Raw genomic sequence first — 23,165 nt, 5'->3', positions numbered from 1 at the left:
TATTAGTCAGGTTTCTTAGAGACCAATAACCCAGTTACTCTAACTGGAATAAGGGTTTAAATGGCATTTTAAAAACCAGGTTTCTGTGAATAACTGGGTTACTAAAGCACATGTAAATGCACCAATTGACTACTTGTTTGAAACCCTATCCAATATGTCAGTTTATCTCAGATATTGCATGTTCATCAAGTCCAAAGGTAAATATCTGGAATGTTGTACATACATTTCACAGAAGAAACAAATACAGTGGAACCTCGGTTTGCAAGTAACTTGGTTTACGAGTGTTTTGCAAGACGAGCAAAAATTTTTAATAAATTTTCACTTGATAAACGAGCGACGTCTTGCAGTACGAGTAGTATGTATACGCTTTGTCTGCTGAGCGTCATGTGATCACAGCTGAGCTGATGGTTCTTCTCTCTCTCTCGCTGTGGGATTGTGGGTAATCGTCTCCTATTCTCCGTCTGAGTCGGCGAGCCTCACTCATATAGTCAACATCCGTACGAGCGTATACGGTTTACTACAGCATTAGCATTGTGACTGTGTGCGCGCTCGTGTGTGTCTGTGTGTGCGCATGTGTGTTGTGACGTGCGAGTCCCCGTCTTGCACCCTAAAACACAAAGCTGAGTCTCAGTACTTTAGCAACACCAGCTTTATTCAGCTTGAAACAGCAACAGCGCGGTTATTTATACACAGGCACAGCAGTCAGGTAGGGCCCTGCGCATTTATAATGTTCCTTGTATCACCCATCGACGGCAGGCGCTTATAGCATGTCCGCGATCTTTTCAGATTCGCTTTTATGGCGAACTGCTACAGCCCTGGGAGACTGCGATTGCTTTGGGATTATCTTCCGCGTGTCGTCCCGTTGGGTGCAATCCCACAAGAGTTTAGAAACTCACTCACACCAGCCATGATTCTTTTCAAAGGTAAAGCGCAGGTTAATTTGTTTTATGTATTTTTACTTTATATTTTGTATTTATCATTTTTATATGAATACAGTAATCCCTCCTCCATCGCGGGGGTTGCGTTCCAGAGCCACCCGCGAAATAAGAAAATCCGCGAAGTAGAAACCATATGTTTATATGGTTATTTTTATATTGTCATGCTTGGGTCACAGATTTGCGCAGAAACACAGGAGGTTGTAGAGAGACAGGAACGTTATTCAAACACTGCAAACAAACATTTGTCTCTTTTTCAAAAGTTTAAACTGTGCTCCATGACAAGACAGAGATGACAGTTCCGTCTCACAATTAAAAGAATGCAAACATATCTTCCTCTTCAAAGGAGTGCGCATCAGGAGCAGATACTGTAATGTCAGAGAGATAGAGAAAAGCAAACAAATCAATAGGGTTGTTTGGCTTTTAAGTATGCGAACCACCGCGGCACAAAGCTGTTGACGGCGGCAGCTCACACCCCCTCCGTCAGGAGCAGAGAAAGAGAGAGAGAGAGACAGAGTTTGTTTTTCAATCAAAAATCAATACGTGCCCTTCGAGCTTTTAAGTATGCGAAGCACCGTGCAGCATGTCGCTTCAGGAAGCAGCTTCACAGAAGGTAGCAACGTGAAGATAATCTTTCAGCATTTTTAGACGAGCGTCCGTATCGTCTAGATGTACGAACAGCCCCAGTAATAAAAAGGTTTTCTCTGTAACAGGAGAAGGGATGAAATAAAGGAGTAAGAGGGGAGGGGGTTGGTCGCTTCAGTGCAAAACCAGCTACAAAGATTGGAATGTTTGGGATGATAGCGAAAGAATGTGCAAAAACTTGCTTCTCATAAAGAGTTTCAGAATGTTATGGGAATACAGTCAAGGCCATGTACTTGTTTTTCACTTCGAGGGGCTTCATTGCAAGCAACGCTTGTTAGTGTGTGTCTTCTGATACTAGGCACCATCTCAGTGAGGGCCAAGTAGAAGAAAAACAATACTGCGTCCCGTGGAAGGGTGTGTGCTGAAACTGATCACTTCTGTATACACTGCTTACACGCAAGCCATTTTGGGTAAGGACACTCAATTAGTATATAAGGGAAGGTTCCGCCCTCAGTTTCTTCGGAAGCTCAACCGTGGGGAACGTGCACACCGCCCGGTATTGGACCAGGCTCACGAGTTGATCCTCTGACGAGACTGACACGCGGGCTCCCTCAGTCTACTGGTCTAGGATGATGGCTCTGGGTCTTTTGATATTACTGTAAGTATAGTATAATTCACATATCTGTATTACTGTAAGTCAATAGTATAAATCATATATCTTTATATATATTACTGTAAGTCAATAGTACAATTCCTATATCTGCATGTATATTGCTATTATATTGTATGTAACTGATATTATATTTGAACAAGTAAACAATTGAAGTATTGGACCTTTCCTCTCTGATTCTTGCCTGCTTATTTTCTGTTAAAACCTTTGAACCATTTTCCCAAAACTAAAACATTTTGGCGTAGTCGGCAGGATTTTGGGGAATCTGGTAAAATATTGAACTATTAAGTGAGGCAAAGGAAATCAGAGATGTTTAAGAAAAAGGATAAAAACCCTGGCGCAGCTCCTTTACCTCTCCCCGGCTGGGAAGAAACAGTATGGGAAGACTGCGCCAGAGAATTGAGATGTGGGGGGGGGGATTAGCACAATATTGGCAGAGCTTGGATCCCCAACACCAGTGAATGTGCTAGCCGCGCTTAAGAAATGTCAGGTGTCTGCAAAGGAACCCATAATGGGCTTGCAGACGCGAGGGTGGGTTTTGCTAACTGCGGTTAAAAATCTGGACAGTCTGATAGACGAAAAAGAAAGGGAGATTAAGAAAATGCAAATGGACTTGGCGGATGCGTTAGGGTGGGCCTCAATGGCCGAATCCCAGGTAGCTGTATTATTGCCGTGGGTACAGAGAGCCGAGGGGATGTCGGAAAAGGCAGCCTTTTGCATAGCCAAGGTAAATGCAAAAAAGAAGCGCAGACCGGATGTTGCGAAGATGAAAGCATTTGTAGCTGCAGTTAACGTCCATGAGTGGGATCCTGAAAAATGGGACGGTAACATTTGGGATGATGATTATGAGGATGATGACGGACCCGATGCAGGGTCGGTAATTGACCCTCTGCCTCTACAGGCTAAACCCGTGATGCGTCGCAGATTTTATGCTGATGCACAGGGTAATGTTAAGATAAGGAGAAAAACCGGCGCAAGAGTAAACACAAGAAAGGAGGAAAGAAAGCCAAGGGCAAAGGAAAAGGGAAAAATAAAGGAAGGACTTTATATCCCGTTGAAGAATTAGAACATGCAGCATGAAATTGTTAAGGGTAAAGCTAAAGTGTAAGTTAAAATTTTTTTTTTTTTAGAATTAACACAATGTAAATAGGTAGTATCGTAATCATAAATTCTGTTTCAGGAGGAGGAGAGGAGTGGGTGCAACATGCTGTGTTCTTGTTTTACAGAATTGGGGGTGTTCTGAATTAAGTAGGAGCCACTACTTTAGGAGACGACTCAGGTCCGATGGTGGTGGAACAATTCCACTAAATCTAGACAGCAGGAGAACACGACGTGTCTGGAGAATCAGTCTTGCAATGTCCTCACCATTACGACTGGTGACGGGTGCACCATCTACTCCTCGAACTTGAAGGTGCCGGGGGTAAAACCACAGAAGTATCTGATTGAGTGCTCTAGAAACTTAAACATTACCTGGACGTCGAAAGTAACTTGGTGTATGGGGCCCTGGAATGGCTCCAATGTACAGTGCGAGGTCAATGCAACATCAGGCGAATACACCTCTAATAAGACTGGGCCCATTGGCTGGATCAATGCAACTGAAATTATTAACAGGACTATACCAATGCTTGCTATAGCCGTGTGGGCCAGAACCCCCATAACGAGACAGTCACATGTAGAACCGATAATTGACACATGTAAACTTGTTTCTATGACAGCAAAAAGGACTAAGGTTACATGGCAAGTGACGTTTCCACTGTTGCCACAGTGTAAGCGTGCTAAACGGGCATGGTATGACACTTTCTTAGGAGGGGTTGGCACCACCCTAGGAACTTTAAACACCGTAGATAATGAAATAACTGCAAACAAGCTTGAGAATGTGGGACGACATACTCACAAAGTGGCAGACCAAATGGCTAGGTGGTTACCTCAGTCCATGGTCTCTCATCAGCAAACAGTAAACTGGGAACAACGTGCTTCAGATTGGATAATCACGGCTAGTAATGACACTCAATGGCTAAATGTCTCAACTTTCATGAACTGGACTGTATGCACTTTTAACATATTACAAGCACAGATACAGAAAAATAACATGCAAATGGCTTTAAGGACTAATAATATACAAATATGGCAAGATATTATTATTATTGCTTTAATGACTATATTCAATTGCTATGTGTTTTGTGTTTTAAAACGAATTAATAATAGAGCACAACAGACAAGGTTGCTGATTTTGCGCTGAGCGAGGGACCGATTGTAATAAAAAGGTTTTCTCTGTAACAGGAGAAGGGATGAAATAAAGGAGTAAGGGGGGGGGGGGGGGGGGGGGGGGGGGGGGGGGGGGCGGGGGGGGGGGGGGGGGGGGGGGGGGGGGGTTGGTCGCTTCAGTGCAAAACCAGCTACAAAGATTGGAATGTTTGGGATGATAGCGAAAGAATGTGCAAAAACTTGCTTCTCATAAAGAGTTTCAGAATGTTATGGGAATACAGTCAAGGCCATGTACTTGTTTTTCACTTCGAGGGGCTTCATTGCAAGCAACGCTTGTTAGTGTGTGTCTTCTGATACTAGGCACCATCTCAGTGAGGGCCAAGTAGAAGAAAAACAATACTGCGTCCCGTGGAAGGGTGTGTGCTGAAACTGATCACTTCTGTATACACTGCTTACACGTAAGCCATTTTGGGTAAGGACACTCAATTAGTATATAAGGGAAGGTTCCGCCCTCAGTTTCTTCGGAAGCTCAACCGTGGGGAACGTGCACACCACCCGGTATTGGACCAGGCTCACGAGTTGATCCTCTGACGAGACTGACACGCGGGCTCCCTCAGTCTACTGGTCTAGGATGATGGCTCTGGGTCTTTTGATATTACTGTAAGTATAGTATAATTCACATATCTGTATTACTGTAAGTCAATAGTATAAATCATATATCTTTATATATATTACTGTAAGTCAATAGTACAATTCCTATATCTGCATGTATATTGCTATTATATTGTATGTAACTGATATTATATTTGAACAAGTAAACAATTGAAGTATTGGACCTTTCCTCTCTGATTCTTGCCTGCTTATTTTCTGTTAAAACCTTTGAACCATTTTCCCAAACTAAAACAGCCCCCCTGCTCAATCCCCCTACGTCAGGATCAGAGAAAGTCAGCGCAAGAGAGAGATAGAGAAAAGTAAGTTGGGTAGCTTCTCAGCCATCTGCCAATAGCGTCCCTTGTATGAAATCAACTGGGCAAACCAACTGAGGAAGCATGTACCAGAAATTAAAAGACCCATTGTCCGCAGAAATCCGCGAACCAGCAAAAAATCCGCGATATATATTTAAATATGCTTACATATAAAATCCGCGATGGAGTGAAGCCGCGAAAGGCGAAGTGCGATATAGCGAGGGATTACTGTAGTTTTGGGTTGTGGAACAAATCATCCAAGTTTCCATTATTTCTTATGGGGAAATTCACTTTAATATACGAGTGCTTTAGACTACGAGCATGTTTCCGGGACGAATTATGCTCGCAAACCTAGGTTCCACTGTATTTGATTTACTATCCCACACAGCATCACCTACAATAGTAAAGTTCTAAATATTACTAGTGAACACCTTCAACTCATGACACAGGAATGTGGTATTGCACAGATAAATTAAAAGGCACAATTCCACTTAAGACAACTAGCAACTAAAAAGTTCTCAAAAACATAACACTACGGAAAAAAAACTTAAAGCACACACAAAACACCACTCTTGTTCACTCACAGGTCACACCTATATCAGCTATTCAGTTTGAGAAAGATTGCACAGAGTAAATGTTGTAAGTGTTCATTATTAAAATGCACGGACACTACAGTGCCCTCCATAATGTTTAGGACAAAGACATTTTTCCTTAATTTAAATCTCTGCTGCTCAGTTTTAAATTACAAATGAAACAATTCAGATGTGAATAATGTGTACATTGCAGACTTTGTGTTTGCACATCTTTCAGTAACAGCATGTAGAAATGACAGCAGCTTTTATAGATGGGCACCATAATGTTTGGGACAACTGGCGTCACAAATTTTTGTGATTACACAGGTGAGTTTCCCTGCTTCCTTAGTGCAGGCATACAATACCTAGGCTTCTTTTAACTACTTGGAGTTTGTAGTTGCCATTGTTCAACATGGAGACGAGTGCTGTGCCAATGAAAGTTGAAGCCATTATGAGGATGAAACATCAAAATAAAACCATTTGTGACATCAATTAAAAAAAAAAAAAAACAACAACTTAGGATTACCTAAATCAACTATCTGGAATATCAGTAAGAAGAAAGAATACACTGGTGAGCTCAGAAATTGCAAAGGGACTGGTAAGCCAAAGTGGATTTCCACTGCTGATGACAGAAAAATCCTCACAATGGTAAATAAAAAGTCCTAAATGTTTGTCCAGTAGATGAAAATCGGACTACACGAGACAAATATGTACGCGTCAGAGACTACTAAACACAGAAGACTTGATGAACACAAATACAGAGTCAACACTGCAAGATGCAAACCAGTTGTTAACCACAAAAACAGGATGGCCAGAATACAGATGGTAAAAAAAAGTACTTAAAGAGCCTGCAGAATTCTGGGAAAGGGTCTTGGAGACAGAGAAGACAAAGATGAACCTGTATCAGAGTGATGGCAAGAGCCCAAGATCCAAAGCATACCAATTCATCTACTAAACATAGTAGTGGGGGTGTTATGGCTTGGGCATGTACGGCTGGCACACCTATCTTCATTGATGTTGTAACTGCTAATGTCAATTGCACAATGAATTCCTAAGTGCACAGAAACATCTTTTCTGCTCAAGTTCCAGTAAAAGCCTACAAACTAAACTGGAAATAATGAAACTCAAACATATTGCTAAGGGAACACAGGTATTGTTCCAAGCTAAAAAATTGAAAATTCTTGAATGGCCAAGCCAATCACCTGATTTAAATCAATTGAGCATGACTTCCACAAGCTGAAGTGAAACCTTAAGGGGACAAGCTCTCCAAACAAGCAGAATCTGAAGATGGCTGCATTAGAGGTTTGGCAGAGCATCACCACAGAGAAATACTTCGCACCCTGTTAAAGTCTGTGAATCACAGACTTCAAGCAGTCTTTGCATACGAGGGATATGCAACAAATGTACTAAATATGACTGAATATACCAAACATTGCTATGTGCCAAACATTATGGTGCCCTGAAATGAGGAGGGACCAAGGTATAAAAAGTGTTGAAATTTCTACATGCTGTAACCAAAATATATTCAAACATCCATAAATGAAAATCTGCAAAATGCACTTTAATCACATCAGAATTTAAACTGGGGAACAGATGAATAAATCAAGGAAAAATGTTTTGTGTCCCAAACATTGAGGGCACTGTACATAAGCAGACAGATTGCGAGTGGTTACCTGCTGCAGCAGTAGTAAACCTTTAATGATCAATGAAATAATAGGTGCATAAAATATGATTTACAAGGGAATATAGCCACCTATAGAATGTAGTACTACTATATTCTGATCAGTGATAGGATGTGGGTTTTAACAAGATTATTCAGATAAATACATACAATAAACAGTAAAAACTATTTTTGTTCCAGAGAGTATGCAAATACTAAGGCATATAGTATAAATAGTTTGGGGTGCATTTTGGTATCCAGGTACAAAACAGAGAGGATTTTAACTCAACCCAGAGAAAGCTCAACTCTTAAGTGACCATCATATATTAAAATGGATTCATCTCTGAAACAGGTGTTATTATGACACAGGCAATTTGGGAAATATGCACCTAGTAATCAAAATGGAAATGGGACACATACTGACTAGGACTCGGTTATCTGAGATGTATAAAATAGAAGTGTTATTTTGTTAGTAAGGTGCTTTACACTATGATAACTTCTATCAAAATATTCATATTACAAGAAAATTGCTTCACTCTTACTACACAGCTTTAAAATGTTTTGAGTAATTTCCTGATTGGCAAAGAAGCAGAAATGCTATTTTTGCGAATATCATTTAAGCAGAACAAAGATACTTAACAAAACGCCTGAACTCACTTTAACAAGGATTACCAGCTTTCTATATGCAAACAAATTTGTTATGTGTCAAAATGCATTTTCCTACGAACAGACAACACCGTACAGTTTTCAATTAAAAGTAAGAGGCAAGTGCATTTGTTACAAAAAGTGAAATGCAATTTATATTCAACAATTTGAAAACCCTGCAATAACAAAATGCTATTAGCAATGTTTGGTCACATAAACCAAATAACCTCACATTGCATCCATAAGACATAAGGGCTGGCCAGCTCAGATGTCAATCAAAAGTATGAGGAGTGACTACAAGGGATAATCCCAACACACAAAAGTGAGGGAAAAACAAATCACTAACACAAAGAGCAAAAGTATGTCATCCGTTACAAACCAACAAAAATTCAATTTAAATCATTCATAAGAATTGAGAATACCTCAACTATAACCTCCTTTTATACAAAAAGAGAGGAAAAAAGCACATACAGTATTTTTGATGCTTAATCATGTTTTTTTTCCACCCAGATAAACAGGTACAGTGACCTCTAAACCCTTTATCTGAAACTAGATAAAAAAATTAACTTAGCCTGAAAGCCAAAAATAAATAAATTTACCCATTACTCAGGCAGTTTGATCAATTCACATTAGCTTAATAGTATATCTACCTTAGAAACGTGTACTGCTTTCTACAAATGCTCTGCAGACAGTAAAAATGACAGAAGTGCATTATAAAAACCCTGCACTACCTCCAACTAGGAACTGATTATATACTTTATTATTTACATATTTAAAAAGTCAGTGCCCTTAAAGGCATTAACAGTGAACGTTTGTGAAATACTATGAATGGGAATTGCCAGAGAGCTCACAATAGCATCCTGATACTAGGATCTCAATAGGACAATGTACTTTCAAATGCTATTCATATTTTTAAAATATTGATTTATATTTCACATTTGAATCATAATACATACTATTCCTTTTTTATTTGACTAAAATGAACATTGAAATCATATCACTAAAGGGAAAAAAGTGAATCTACAATACCTAGTAACAAAATCCTTTGATTCCATTAATCATAGTTGAAATGAAAAAATTCATTTATCTCAGTTATGGTACATAACACACGTGCACATTGGTACCTCATCTAAATTTAGCTCTGCTAAAGTCCTTGTGGGGACGACAACATGAACGTCTGCAGCAGAGCAGTAAACCAGTTTAAATTAGAATGTCAAATATATGGATGTGTTTAAAATTCTGCTGACTTCACGCATGTAATTTGATAATCTTTTGCCTTTCTATAATAATTATATTGCAATACATACTCAAAATGCATGGGAGACTATACGGCTCTGAAATACTGACACAAAAGTAAATGTTACCACAACCGATCAATCTCTTTCTTTTAAGAACATTAAAGGATTTGAAAATGGCAATAGCCTGCAACTCCAAAGCTATACGATTTACTGCTGGCCTATTAATTTTGGCAGAACTGTTGCATGGGCACTCATTTTTTAATTTTTTTTTTTTTTTTAAATTGGAACAACTTAAAAAAAAAAAAAACCTTAAAAAAAATACACATTCATAAAAAATATTAGCACAGGCTCTTTAAGAAATGCAGCTTAGGATAAAGGTCAATTGAATAGGTAGCATTACAAAAGTACAATAATAACAGCACACAGGAAAGACATGTGGTTTACTTGGTGCAAGATTAAACATCCTTCTTCTATAACTGCTTTAAGCAATCTGGCTGTTGTAACCACTGGCTCCCTCTCTGTTCTTACTTTGCCATTGTGTTGCCTTATAGGCTATTAAGTGTACAATTCTGCATCTTATAGGTTCACATGCAGCTTTATCTTTAGAGAACCCTACACTAAACTGGTAACACTAACTAGTTTTTAGATTTTTTTTTTTGGCAACAAATTTCTTATTAGTAAGCCAGAAAATGTCAAATATACTTACAAGTAATTAAATTACACAGTGGGAGGGATTGCCGGCCATACAATCCGGCCAATACCCCCAGGATGGAGCCCTCCCTGCAACATGGAGGTGCCCCCGAATTCCAGCAGGGCCTCATGGACCTTGGAGTTTAATGCACAGCCCTGCTGGATACCATGGGGGCCTCCAGGAGTCGCTGCAGGGAGGCCCAGGGATTTATGCTTTCCGTATAGCCCAGAAGTATTTCCAAGTCACGGGAACGTAAGAAATGATATAATTCCGGGCTGAAGAAAAGGAGAAGTTTTTACCTGACCTGGAAGTGATAGAAAGTCACATGGACTGAGGGACAGAACCACTTCCAGGGTAAGGACTATAAAAGGATTGTGGGAAATCCCAGACGTTGAGCTGAGCTGGGTGGAAGGGTGGCAACGAGTCTGGGAGTGTGGAGGAATTGATTAGTGTAGTGATTATTGATTTATTATTGAGTATTGTGGAGTGGAGGGTGCTTTGTGCACATTATTATTATAATAAAATATTCGTTTTGGACTTTTATCTGGTGTCTGACGTTTGGTCGGAGGGTTCAAGGGATCACAGGGACCCTTAAACTGTTGCAACAGTTTTTAAAATTATGAATCATTTATCCAAATGCATGATGCTACAATTACAGCAACTCTACCTTTTACATGTGACAAACTTGGACTTGATTTTCTAGTGTCTGCAGGTTCAGTTACAAGTCAGGATGTCACAACATCAGACAAGGAAAAAATAAAAAATAAAAAGGAAGTGTGTAGTGAGCACAACAGATCATATCAGTGGGAAAGGCGCTATATAAATAAAGTATAATTAATTAAATCCAGAAGCCATGATCAGAAGATGAAAAAAATTATCACGTGTTCAATTCATTTTATTACTACCATCATTTTTCTCTATAAAAGGAGATCTGGGTAATAATGTGTCAAAATACTGATTAGTTCAATGGTCACCTTTAGTAATCCTTTTGTGCACACCATCCAAAAGGTAGTAAACGAAAAGATGAAATGTTATGTCATGGATTTGTGGGAAGCCCAACTGTAAATTTTGCTTGGTATGGTGTGTGACAGACAACAGGAGCACATAGTTAGAACCTTTTAAATTAAAATTTCCATGACCTCGGGAGTGAAATCCGTTTGTTTGAAAATCCGTTTTCAGTTGACGTTCCCACTGCGCCAACTGATTTACAACTGGAACTGATTGAGTTACAATGCAATATGTCTCTTAAGGATAAATTTAGAGAAAAATCTCTACCAGAGTTTTATGCTGAAATGTTACCAGTGAACTTTCCAAATTTGCGAAAGGAAGGACTGAAAAGGACCACGGCGTTTGCAAGCATATACGTTTGTGTGATGAAGAGAGCAAAAACCGGGTCACATTCTTGCATTACAGACGATCATCTTCATTCTGTGCCAAGGATCAATGTGACAAATCTTGACCCAAACATTCCGAAACTGGTTTCTGAAAAACAACTGCAGACATCGCACTAATAAAATAAGCATCGGATGGTGAGTCCGCCAATTATTGATTTTTCATTTCCTTTCTTTTCTCACGTTTCGGTAACTAGAATAATTTTAAATATCCATATTTAATTTTCACATACGTTGTGGCCCGCGAAATTCACAGCAAAGTCAAGTTTGGCCCACATATTATGAAAGGTTGGGCACCAGTGTTTTAGATCATTGCCAGTTTAAACTTGCTAGTGTGTGGTCTGCTAAAAATTACAAAAATGTTGAATGATTAAATGCTTCCTAAAAGTCACAACATGTAACCTTTTGCTGCTGTCAAAGGTCTAATCTGTATTTAGTAGGGCTGCAAGGATTAGTTGACGTAATGGAGGATGTTAACTACAAAAAATCATCAACGCGGATTTTTTATTGTTGACGCGTCAGAAACAGAACCTTCAATAGAGGCTCCAGTCACAAAGAACCACATTGGTTTTGTAACTGCAATGTACTACATGAACATCTGGGGGCAGTATCGTTATTGTTTGTCAAGACTGCATACAGTCCTACCAACGAAGAAAGAATATCTGAGGAGAAGAAGAATGTAGAGGAAAATAAATGTGGTTGCAATGGCGAGTCGGAAAAGGAGGAGGAATGAGATGGAAACAAAATTAAGACAGAAACTTTCTAAAGTATGGGATCACTTCACCGAAAAAGAAAAAAGAAAAGTTGAATGCAGATTATGTAAAGCGGAGCTTTCTCTTCACGGCAGTACCACCATGATGCATGAGCATCTGAAACACAAGCATCCTGGAGCCGTGATGCCGCTGTCCCTTGAAAATTTATGCTGGTGTGTTAGTTAAGGTCAGATCAGGAGGGGAGGGAGAGTGTGAACGAGACTGAGAAAATAAAAGTGAAAAAAGCTAACTTTTACAAGTAACAAATTTACACCTGATCTGTTCAGTTTCAAATAATATTGCATTAGTGCGATGATGTTTTCTGATTGGTACTATTCAGGTCATACAATGATTTCTTCAAAATGTCACATATATTTGTCTCTTTCCCCCCTCACCCCCCCCCCCCCCCCCGGTGCTGCGTGTTGACACCAGAAGGCGTGAGCTTATTCAGTACAAGCAGGAGCACGCAGGTGGCGCGATCAAAGCACATGTATTGTGCAAGACATGTATGGGGTCCACTGAGGGGGGAAAAAAAAAAAATAAATAAAATAAATAGAGCTCTCCTGGCTCACCTTGCAGAGAAACATTATTTCCTCTTCATGTCCTGGAGTCCTGTGCAGATTAGGCATGGTTTTGGTTGGGGGGAGGGGGGGGTTGAGATTTTCAAATGCAGTCACTGATTACAACCGTAAGAAGGTACGCAAATGAATATGAATAATGGTGCATCCCTACCACAATGTTTTCCGAAATGTACTATAAGGTCATAAAATGAATAATTCCAAATAACATATATACCTGTGTCTGTTTTTTTGTCAGTGCGGCTTTGACATCACGGGCCATAAGGTGCATACTAATTCAGTGTAAGCAGGAACACTCAATAAAATTGAATTAAAAAAATCAAGTGACAATGAGATACGAATAAGGCAGATTTGCCAGCATTTGTGTGTCAGCTTTTATCCATCCAGATCAGAGAATTTCCAGTTCGATTGTCTCAAAACACCACTCACATCTACAGTTATTCTCAGCTTCAGATAAAAAAAAAAAGTGAAAAATTTAAAAAAAAAAAAATTATTAATCAGACTGTCTTGCAAGTGCAGTTTTGTCTTATACAGCTTACAAAAGGCTTCCTGAACACTCAGTCAGTCAAGTCAGTCTCAATACAATGCATGGTGGTATAAGAAACAGTGTTGTATGCCTCCAGAACTGTCACTTTCTTATACTCAAAGGTGACATATCATGAACAGTGATGTGCACAACTCACATATTCTTACTCCATCTCTCACGAAGTGGTGTTAAGATGAAGAGTCACAAGCTTTGTATTATTGCTCTCTCTCACTCTTTGCTGTACTCTACCCTCCCATATGTAGATCACACTGGGATTTCTCTCTGGTCTAACCCTGGCAGTATTAATCTTATACAAAGGTGCTATGTTTATTGCTGCTGCTTGTGCACAGACCTTGTCACCCAACAATATAATTTATGTCTTGATAGTGATTAAATGATGCTACTTACATATACGGTATATACTGGATGTATTAATGGGTATATGCAAAAACAAAATTTGCTGTACTTCAGGTTCATTTTAGGGGTAAGTCTAGAAAGATTTCCCTTTATGTGATTTTCAAATAGTTGTATTACCTAGGAAGATATCACTAGCATAAGGCAAAGTTCTGCTATATAGTAATTTTAGCATTGACTTGCATATTTATGCAATGCTCATACTGGTTACATATAAAATGGGCAAGTTTACAATGTAGCACATGACTGATAACTAGGTGGTGCCTTCCATAATAAGCCTACCCATATTTAATAATAATAATAATAAAAAAAGTTATTCTTTCATACGAGCCTACTTGCCATTAAAATGTTCACTATGGATAATTAAAGAAATAGTTAATTTTTATTTAATAAACAAAACATAAAACCCATAACATAAAAATAGTGCATCAAGCTGAATGGTATGCTCCCAAAAAAAAAAAACTATTAAACTAGGCTCACAACCCCCCACCAAACAAGGAGAGCTGTATGACTAAAGAGCCCTGTTTAAAGGGGATACCTGTATTGAATAAAATAGCTAACAACATAAAAAAGTTCAGCACAGGCCCAGCATATTACATAACATAACTGAACAATAATTCTAAAGATGATGTGGACAGGGATTCTTCTAATTAAGAGGAGTAAGTTTTTGAGCAAGTAGTATAATAAAACGATATTGCAGTTGATTTTTCATAACACACTATTTCTTCTGGGATTACTCCAAAAATATTGCTACTAAAGCATGGTTTTAATCCATGGCTATCTGAGAGGTAAACTATTTTGGTTAACTTTTTTTTTTTGCTTAGTATAGGACGTTCCTAGAACAAGTGACCTAGCATTACAGGTGCTTGATGACATCACTCACAGATTGGACCTTGCCCTGGGTACATTTCAGCCAAGATATGCATGTACAATAAGCAATTTTAGATTAATTATCGTAGACCATATTTTCTTAATGGTTGAATTACATTTCTCTTCTGAACATTTAATTGATTGCTACCTTTCTCATCTTTCCTCAATATCATTAAAGGTTACATTCTTTGAGATTTATTTTTTTAAACCACACACAGGGGATCCTGTCCATTTTCACCCAAGCTAGTATTACTTTAAGTATACTAGTTTTAATGAGAGTAGTGGGTAAGGTTCCAAAATTGTATACATATTAATAAGTGTATCATTGAAAGATAGATTTAGGGCGATAATATATACATACACATTATCAAAAGAAAAAATTTGTAAATGTTACAATTCCCACAGACTGAATACCATGAAGGCTTAATGAAGGCTAAAACTGGTACAATACTGTATTGGAACAAAACATAGAAGCTCATCTGCATTAAAATTGCATCCTACATAGGTTCCATATATTAGGGAAATTTTGAACCACTAGGTTTCTGATAAACAGACAATTAGTGCTGGCTGGAGCATAGTATGTAAAGACGACGTACAACAAGATTTCCTTTCCATTTCTAAAGAGGATGGCATAGTTTCCATGGGCTTATGCCAAATTCTAATATTTTATTGTACAAATATTTGAAGCCCAGTAATAAAACTAAAAGTTAGTACCAGGTTTTCTTCAGCTTTAGATCTCTGTAGAGCAGAGTTTTAATGCATATTTTTCTAACTCATTTCAAAAGGAGCCTAACTTCTTAGAAAAAGGATTTTTGATTAAAAAAAAAAAATTATTATTATAATTACACACCTCAGAAAAAAAAAATTCAATTCTAAAAGCGATGATGCCAAACATGCATCTGTAGGTTGTGAAGCAGTATTGCATTCTGAAACAAAATTACTTCTATACCACAGTGCTAAATCACCAAGAAGCCAGAGACTATCTGAGGTAGTTCACTGAAAAAAAAAAAAAAGGCTGAGAAATTAAAGAGGTGGTGATCAACAACGAACACTAGATGAAACTAAAAAGAGATTTGCAAATATAACAGAAAAACTCCAAAATGCACCTTAAGGCGCAAAGTCTTTCAACTTAAATTTTAAGATACACTAGAATTAAAGTCAAGTTTGCATACTGCTAGTGTCAAGTTTTCATTAACACAGGACAACCTAAAACAGCAAAAAGTCTTTGTCAACAACGTGATAAATTTAGTCCCTTTAAAACCCAGTCGACTTAAGGGTACATAGTAGTAGGAGCAATACTAGTAGTACTGCCACACTTGTCAAATCACATTGTCTGTTAGATTCTCCACTGTCCTGAATGCTACAACCAAGAAGAAGTGTAATGCCTCCAACAAGACCTCACAGAATACCGGTTTGCCACTGGCTACTCTCATTTGTCTTTTTCTTTACAACATCCTCCACATCACACTGCAAAAGAGGATTGCAGGATGGGAGTACTGACATGCAAAACACAGACAGTCATTGATAGTGGTGTGCTCATGCACCTTCATTCTTCAGCCAGTTTCTACAATAATAATTTTAACTTAACTGGGCAACTTGTAAACTTGAAGGAGACCACTTTAATCACAACTTCATTAACAGTTTAGCTATGGTTAAAGCTGGAATAGATCCCCCCCCCCCCCCCCCCCCCCCACCCCCAAAAAAACCACACACACACACAGAAAAGTGTAAATGGCAATTAATTTGTGGAACAATTTTCTCAGACAAAACAAAAAAAAAAAGATTCTGTCTACTAAAATTATCAGTATTATTTTACAGCACAAGATTGTGTATCCTAACAATCTTGTGATTTGTTTTAGACTTTTGGGCTTTTTGAGGCATTTTTATACTACTCTTACAGAGTAATATGGTAAAATGACTTAGAACATTCATAGTTATAAACCAACTTTTGCAAAACTAACAGTGGCATTTACACTAAAAAAAACATTTCATAATCAAATATATCATATTAGCTAATAGAATAATTAAAAAATATTTACTATCCTTTGCCCTACATTTACCTTAAGTGACTTTCCTCTGCATTTGTGTGTGTGTGAGTAAGTTTTATCCAGCACTCACCGTTTTGAATGCATTTCCATAAAGCCTGCTTCTTAGACTCTTCCATTATTTTCAAAGCACTTTAACCTCCTCTAAGGTTTTATACTTGGTGTGTGGGTGTGTTTGTGTGTGTCCTGCGGTGGGTTGGCACCCTGCCCAGGATTGTTTCCTGCCTTGTGCCCTGTGTTGGCTGGGATTGGCTCCAGCAGACCCCCCGTGACCCTGTGTTCGGATTCAGCGGGTTGGAAAATGGATGGATGGATGTTTTTGAAAGTGATTCTCAGTATGCCTCATATAGCTTTACTCCTCCTCCTCCTCTTCCTGTGTCTAATCACCAAAGTCAAACTGGCCAATCAAATTGCTCAGAGGGACTGGATACACAGACCTTAGTGTTTTATTATGTAGTAGATATTGGGACACTTGAGATTCTATACTTCTCAACAATGCAGGTTTGTTGCTGAATAGTGTCTGGTGATACCACCACTTTGTGGTATCTAGTCACAGTCCAGACTCTTTTCCTGTGTGCCTCCTTGCTGGTGTAACAAACTGTCCACCTCCAATTGAAATTCTGACTCCTTCACTGTCTTTAGAAGCATTTGAAGACTCTTGTTTGGTGAATTTCTGTCTAAATTGATATTAGTTATTAGGTTTTGTAACCTAGAAATTGTAACTAGTTTGCATTTTGCTTTAAGCTCGTCACTTGTGGTGATCAGCTTTGTCACCTTGTCCTGTAAAACTTGTTCCCTAGCAGTTCCCCAGACTGATGTTTACACAATTAAGTTGACCCTCTTTTTTTTAAGTTGCATTGGGATAAAAGCATCTACTAAGCAAATAAAAGTAAATATGTTCAGCCAGTTTTATCACATTAACTTCAACCTCCTACCCACACAAAGGGCAATGAGCATTTAAAAATAATGTTACATATGTATAATCAGAAACCAACATCACCCTTATGTGACCTACAAAAGCGTGATAATTTCTTTCAAGTGTGCTTTTAAATTTTAAGCCACATCAGCTTTAACAATAGATTAGAATCCAATTTTAAACAATATAAAAGAATTACTTAAAAAAAAAGCACAAAATGCTTAAACACAACCTGTTTTGATCTTGTAAAAAACCAATGTGACTTGGGGTTATTAAACTACTTTGATTTATTTTTTTTACCCCTTATCATCTAAATCTTAGGTAATCTATTCAGCTGTTCTCCAATAGCAATACATTTCTAATTTTAAAAGGTATTTGGAAGCACCATATGTAATACTGCCTAGGAAATAAACATAGTATACATATTGACATGTTTCTCTGTTCATTATATAATGTAAAAAAGTAATGGGCTAAAAATAATGTTTATAAAAGTCAAAATGCAGAAAAGGTGTAACCATTAAGTCTAAAAAGCGTAATTACACAAATTCATACATATTTCTATGTTGTTCAGAATGACAGCCTACACAGTGTTCCTTTTACAGCATAAAAGATGATAGGGATTTGTTTAATCGAATGAAAATGTATTTGCATAGATTTGCTGGGGATTCACAAAATTTATTTACATTTTGCCGTGATCAAGAACTATACTTCGAGGAGGACAGAAGTGGCCTTGATGCTCTTACAACTATCCCTAACACATAGTGAAGAAAAAAACCTTGCTTTATTCAACATGTACTTCTTTTCACAAGGACAAGGCCAATGGACAATCAGCTCACAGAGCGTATTTAACGTGTTGCCATTTCTACACACGGTTTGAAACTTTCATTTCACCGCCTCATGGCGGCATCCATCCAGCTGCCTACCCTTCTGTGCGGGGTCCAGACCTAGGATACTTCAAATTCCTATAGCAGCCTCCTGCTGAATACCCTGAGCTGTGCTTGATACTTTTTCCAATACTATGCATATCATGCTCGTGCCTCTGCACAGTGGGGGTTGTCACCGATCCAGGTCCATTAAGATTCCTACAGTCACTCGTTGTGGGGATGTCCTGACACTGGCTCGCCCGCTCATCTGGATTCCCAGTGCCCTGTCGGCTCGTCCGGATATCTCCCGCAACAAATAATCCTCCTCAGCACTGGCGTCAATCCAGCATACCCTTGAGCCAGGCTTTCCCTTAACAAAGCCTAGACTGCCTTTACTCAGCGGTGTCCTGACGACGGATCGGTGGTCAACTATCTCTCGCACACACACATACTCGCCCCACCATGTCCCCTGGGCGCACATACTCACAGTCCAGGTGCTTCTTCTTGGGTCCGCTTACTTCATGTGTCGTGGCTTTACACACCGCTTTGCTGATGGCTGATCCCAGTCATGCTGTGCTGAGCGGAAACAATCCTGTCTGTGATCGACTGGCCTGACATGTTGACACGAGGAAGAAAAGGAGCAAACCGCTAAGATAAAACGGTCGAACGAGCTGAGGTATAAACAAGGGAATCAAAGTTGTAGAAAAGGCCTAAGAATTTACAATTTCAATATACATCAATGTATTATTTTCCATTCGAGTCCAACTACCGATTCGTTACACGACATAGGCATACGCCTACGTATATTAACACAGATACACACAAAAACCAGCAATCAGACCTGAAAAAACACCAACGGACAACGAAAATGAATTGAAAGTTCAGCTGTCAAAAAGTATATGGTCTCTTCCGCTCCCCGCCCCGCAGAAAAGGGCAAGGAAAAAATCAAACTTTTTCAAGATACAAACGAAAGCATTACACAAACAAAAGTTTGCTAAGATAATTACGGAAAAAATAAGAAAAAAATGCTGCTTGTATCACAAAACTAGAAACCGCGACTGGCTGTCTTCACATGAGAAAGTCTCTCCTGGTTCCGGAATTTCGCAGCGAACAGGAGAGAGAGAGGGAAAAAGCAGATTTCGATCTATCAAGAGCCCCCGTGTACCCGACACTTAAGGGCTAGAGTCTGTATTCGTAAATGCGGCCCGCCTTTTTCCCGTTTTTCTCTCTAATTGCCCTCAGATTAGCGCCCTCAATTACTTTGCCTCCTTTTGTTGGTTTTTATCATTCCGGTTTATTTAATATATATTGTATTTCACTCCCAGAGACAAAATGGCTGCACGGCAATCAGGTGATCGGAGAGGCCAAAGTGGGAGGGACAAGCAGTTCCCTTAAGGTGGAACGTTGAGGTTGGCATTGACGAAAAAAATGCACACACACAATCCTGTTTTAAAAATCAATCTCCTGGCACTTCAGCAAATGTTTACTTATAATGTTATAGTATATTTTTTATTAAAAACAACACAAAACGAGTTTAAACCAAAAATGAACATCTAAACGCTTGCTTGATGCATAAGAAAGAATAGCTTCTTAAGGTCGCACAGCCCACCCAACGTGATGTCATTCAAACTTTGCAGCGCACGGGGGGAAACTGCAAGGATGTCCAGCGCTTCTAGAAGATCGCAAATAATGTCTTTTCACTTTAAACTGTAGGGATTTGTGTGGTGCTACTTTATACAAATTCGTTGAAATTGAAACATTTATATATTAGTGGTGTTAAAACACATTTTCCGTTTAGTGAGAACGTCTGAAACGAGTTAACATTTTTGGTTTTGGGTCGGGGTCGCCTTTATGAAAAAGTGAAAATCTGTCCTTGATTGAACTGGCCCTTTTTTAACGAATTACTTTGTTTCCAACGAAGACTGCTATGAAGGGTAATTCACGTAAAAATACTATGTTTAAATTTTAGCTAGTAAACGTCAGTAGTGTGGAGTCTTACGTGAGAGATAGCCTAATTTATTCATCTCATTAAAAACAGATCATTGTGTTACAGCTGCCCACACGTATTAAGAGCATTCAGAAATGTATGAAAAATCTGTCAGATATACATACGGTCTAAATAGTAAAAATAACTATGCCCATAAACAGTAACAATTTACATACTAATATGGAAGAGGCATTCCACCTACATATTAAGTAATATGGCAACATTTTAGCTGTCTATCCATCAATTTGTAATAATAATAATACCGGTAATATTAATAATAATAATAATAATATGAAGAAGAATTCCTTGTACAGTATTTACATAGCGATTTTCTCACTACATTTGTAGCCTATTTCAGTAACAGGATGCTGACACCATTGGGTGTATGGCAGGATCCCACTCAAGACATCTTTCAGTCCAGTACTTATGGGCTAATTTATAGAGATGTCACTTTCTTGTGTGGGATGTGCAAGAAAAACCCTAAGTATGTAGTGGAAACCTAAAGCAGACATGAGGGGAATACACAAACATTGACCATGACTGGGTAGGGATTAAAACCCAGGATTTTAAAGATGTGGTGTAATAACACCAGTGCTCTAGCACTCTGCTCACTCATCACAATTTATTAGCAGTTGTCTATATAACAAAAGCGTTGCTTGTACACATTGATGAGTACAGAATATGTGTATTTTGGAGGCTAGTTTATAAATGGTAGTCTAGCCAGGGCATGTGTTGTGAAGCATAATGGCAGCTGGTACCTTCTCTCTGCTGCTGCCCCTGTTAAGTCTAGGCTATTTGCTAGAAGAGGGGCAAGCCTTACTAATTAATTGTTGAAAGTCTGTTGGTGTCTCCTGTTTTCATGGTACTAGCCCTGTCATACAACTTCATAAGTGAGTATCCAGCTTCCCCTGGAAATGTCTTTGACTTTCAAATGAACAATAATAGAAAGCATTAGTAATCTGACAGCAGATTTTGAACTTATTAATGGCTAGCAACATAAACAAGTAGGCACAATTATATGCAATTATTGGATCTGAAGGCATCCACAAAGATTAATGATTTTCAGTGCACCACTGTGCTATGTGTATTGTCTCATATAAATGGCCTGCTTTTACATATATATATTTATTTCTTTGCTTTTGTTTTCATTGTTCTAGTTTATGAGAAAATGTTTCATGTGTTCTGTAGGGAGAAAGATTCTTACCTGAAGAAGGAGCCTGAGTTGCCCTGAAACCCTGCATATTGTAATGTTTTTAATTAGCCAATAAAATGTGTCATTTTGCTTGACTTTTTAGAGACTTCTGGAAAATGAGGGACAAAACTCCTAGTTAGATACTGATTGGTTTATTGTATCACAACAATATTATCTTAAAGTTACAAAAAGTGTTGCCACACCCTGGCATGTGGAAACCTCACAACCGTTGGACCCTGGACACGCTGGAGCACCACAGCTGCTTATCTGCTTAAACTTGGAACTTTAAAATAGCAGCTCTCCATAACCTTCCACCTCCAGACTTCTGCATACTCCTAAAACATCTGGAGAAAGTCACAGCCAAAGTACCAAGAGCACCTCTGTTGACTGCTGCATTCATTTCTGTCAACTTTTATTTTGTGTCTCCCTAGAGAGTATGTTTGTGGATTTGTATACTAAAAGATTCTATAATACATGCTAAGTATACAATTATTACTTGTGTTGTTGAAGTGGTTATTTTGTCCACAGTGTGGTTCTAAGTTAGTACTGTACTTGGAAGAACTTTGCCATAATGATATTTCCAGCATTCATTTCTAGATACAGGATCACTATTTTTTGAGCTGGCCTGTGATGAACTGGTGTCCTTTTTAGGGCTGGTTCCTGCCTTCTACCCAATCCTGCTGTGATAGAGCCTTGCAACCCTGAAACTGGATTAGATGGATTTGAGAAGATTATGTAATGTTATATCATTCTGCATTCATCCTTAATCAGTTGGGAGTAATTGGTGGGGGGTGGGGGGTATTGGGTAGGGTATGTAGTCAAGCTGAGTACTTGTCTGGCTCAGCTCTGGCTTACATATTTTTATGTTGTAAATAACTAAAATAATACTAATAATTATGCGGGCAGTATTGTGGCTCAGCAGGTAGTGTTATCACTTTCATACACTTGTGCCCTGGTTTGACTCCCCATGTGGGGTGGTCTGCCCTCTTTCTGAAGTTGGCATTTTTTATACAAATGTGTGTGGGTGTCCTCAGGCTTGACATGCAATAATGGAAATAACTAACTATTATACATCCATTTTACTAGGTTATGTAGAGCCAATGCTTATCCTGGCAGCTGGAACAAACACAGAAGAGGGCACCAGTCCATTGCAAAGTATATTCACTCATACAGCCACACTCACACTGGGACAATCCAGAGTTTTAGTTAACCTAACATACTGATCTTTGTAGATGTGGTCTAAAAATCTATTCACCCTGAGTAAAACCAACACAGGCTTGTGGAGAATGTACATACTCTGCACCGGAAGTTCCCAGGTAGGGAATTAAAGTTGTAAGGCAGTATCCGAAACACTGCACTATAGTGCCTCCCTGATTTAGTATGACCTATTCTCTTTGTTCTGAGGAACTAAAACACATACTTAGTAATTGAAATGCTAAAATAACCCTAATTACCAGTGTGGGAG

General features: G+C 38.7%; 1 protein-coding gene across 1 annotated transcript in view; it reads right to left on the bottom strand.

Moving 5' to 3' along the window:
• si:ch211-200p22.4 (phosphatidylinositol-binding clathrin assembly protein) overlaps positions 1–19,874 on the bottom strand; it is a 153,690-nt gene extending 133,816 nt beyond the window's left edge. The window contains 2 exon segments of the mRNA XM_051935113.1: positions 19,009–19,084; positions 19,086–19,874. Of these exon segments, the coding sequence (XP_051791073.1) occupies positions 19,009–19,084; positions 19,086–19,139 (130 nt within the window). The 5' untranslated portion in view covers positions 19,140–19,874.
• Positions 19,875–23,165: the final 3,291 nt, after the last annotated feature.

Source organism: Erpetoichthys calabaricus, chromosome 12 (assembly GCF_900747795.2).
Source record: "Erpetoichthys calabaricus chromosome 12, fErpCal1.3, whole genome shotgun sequence".
NCBI classification, from domain to species: Eukaryota; Metazoa; Chordata; class Cladistia; order Polypteriformes; family Polypteridae; genus Erpetoichthys; species Erpetoichthys calabaricus.
This window is presented reverse-complemented; position numbering and strand designations above follow the sequence as displayed.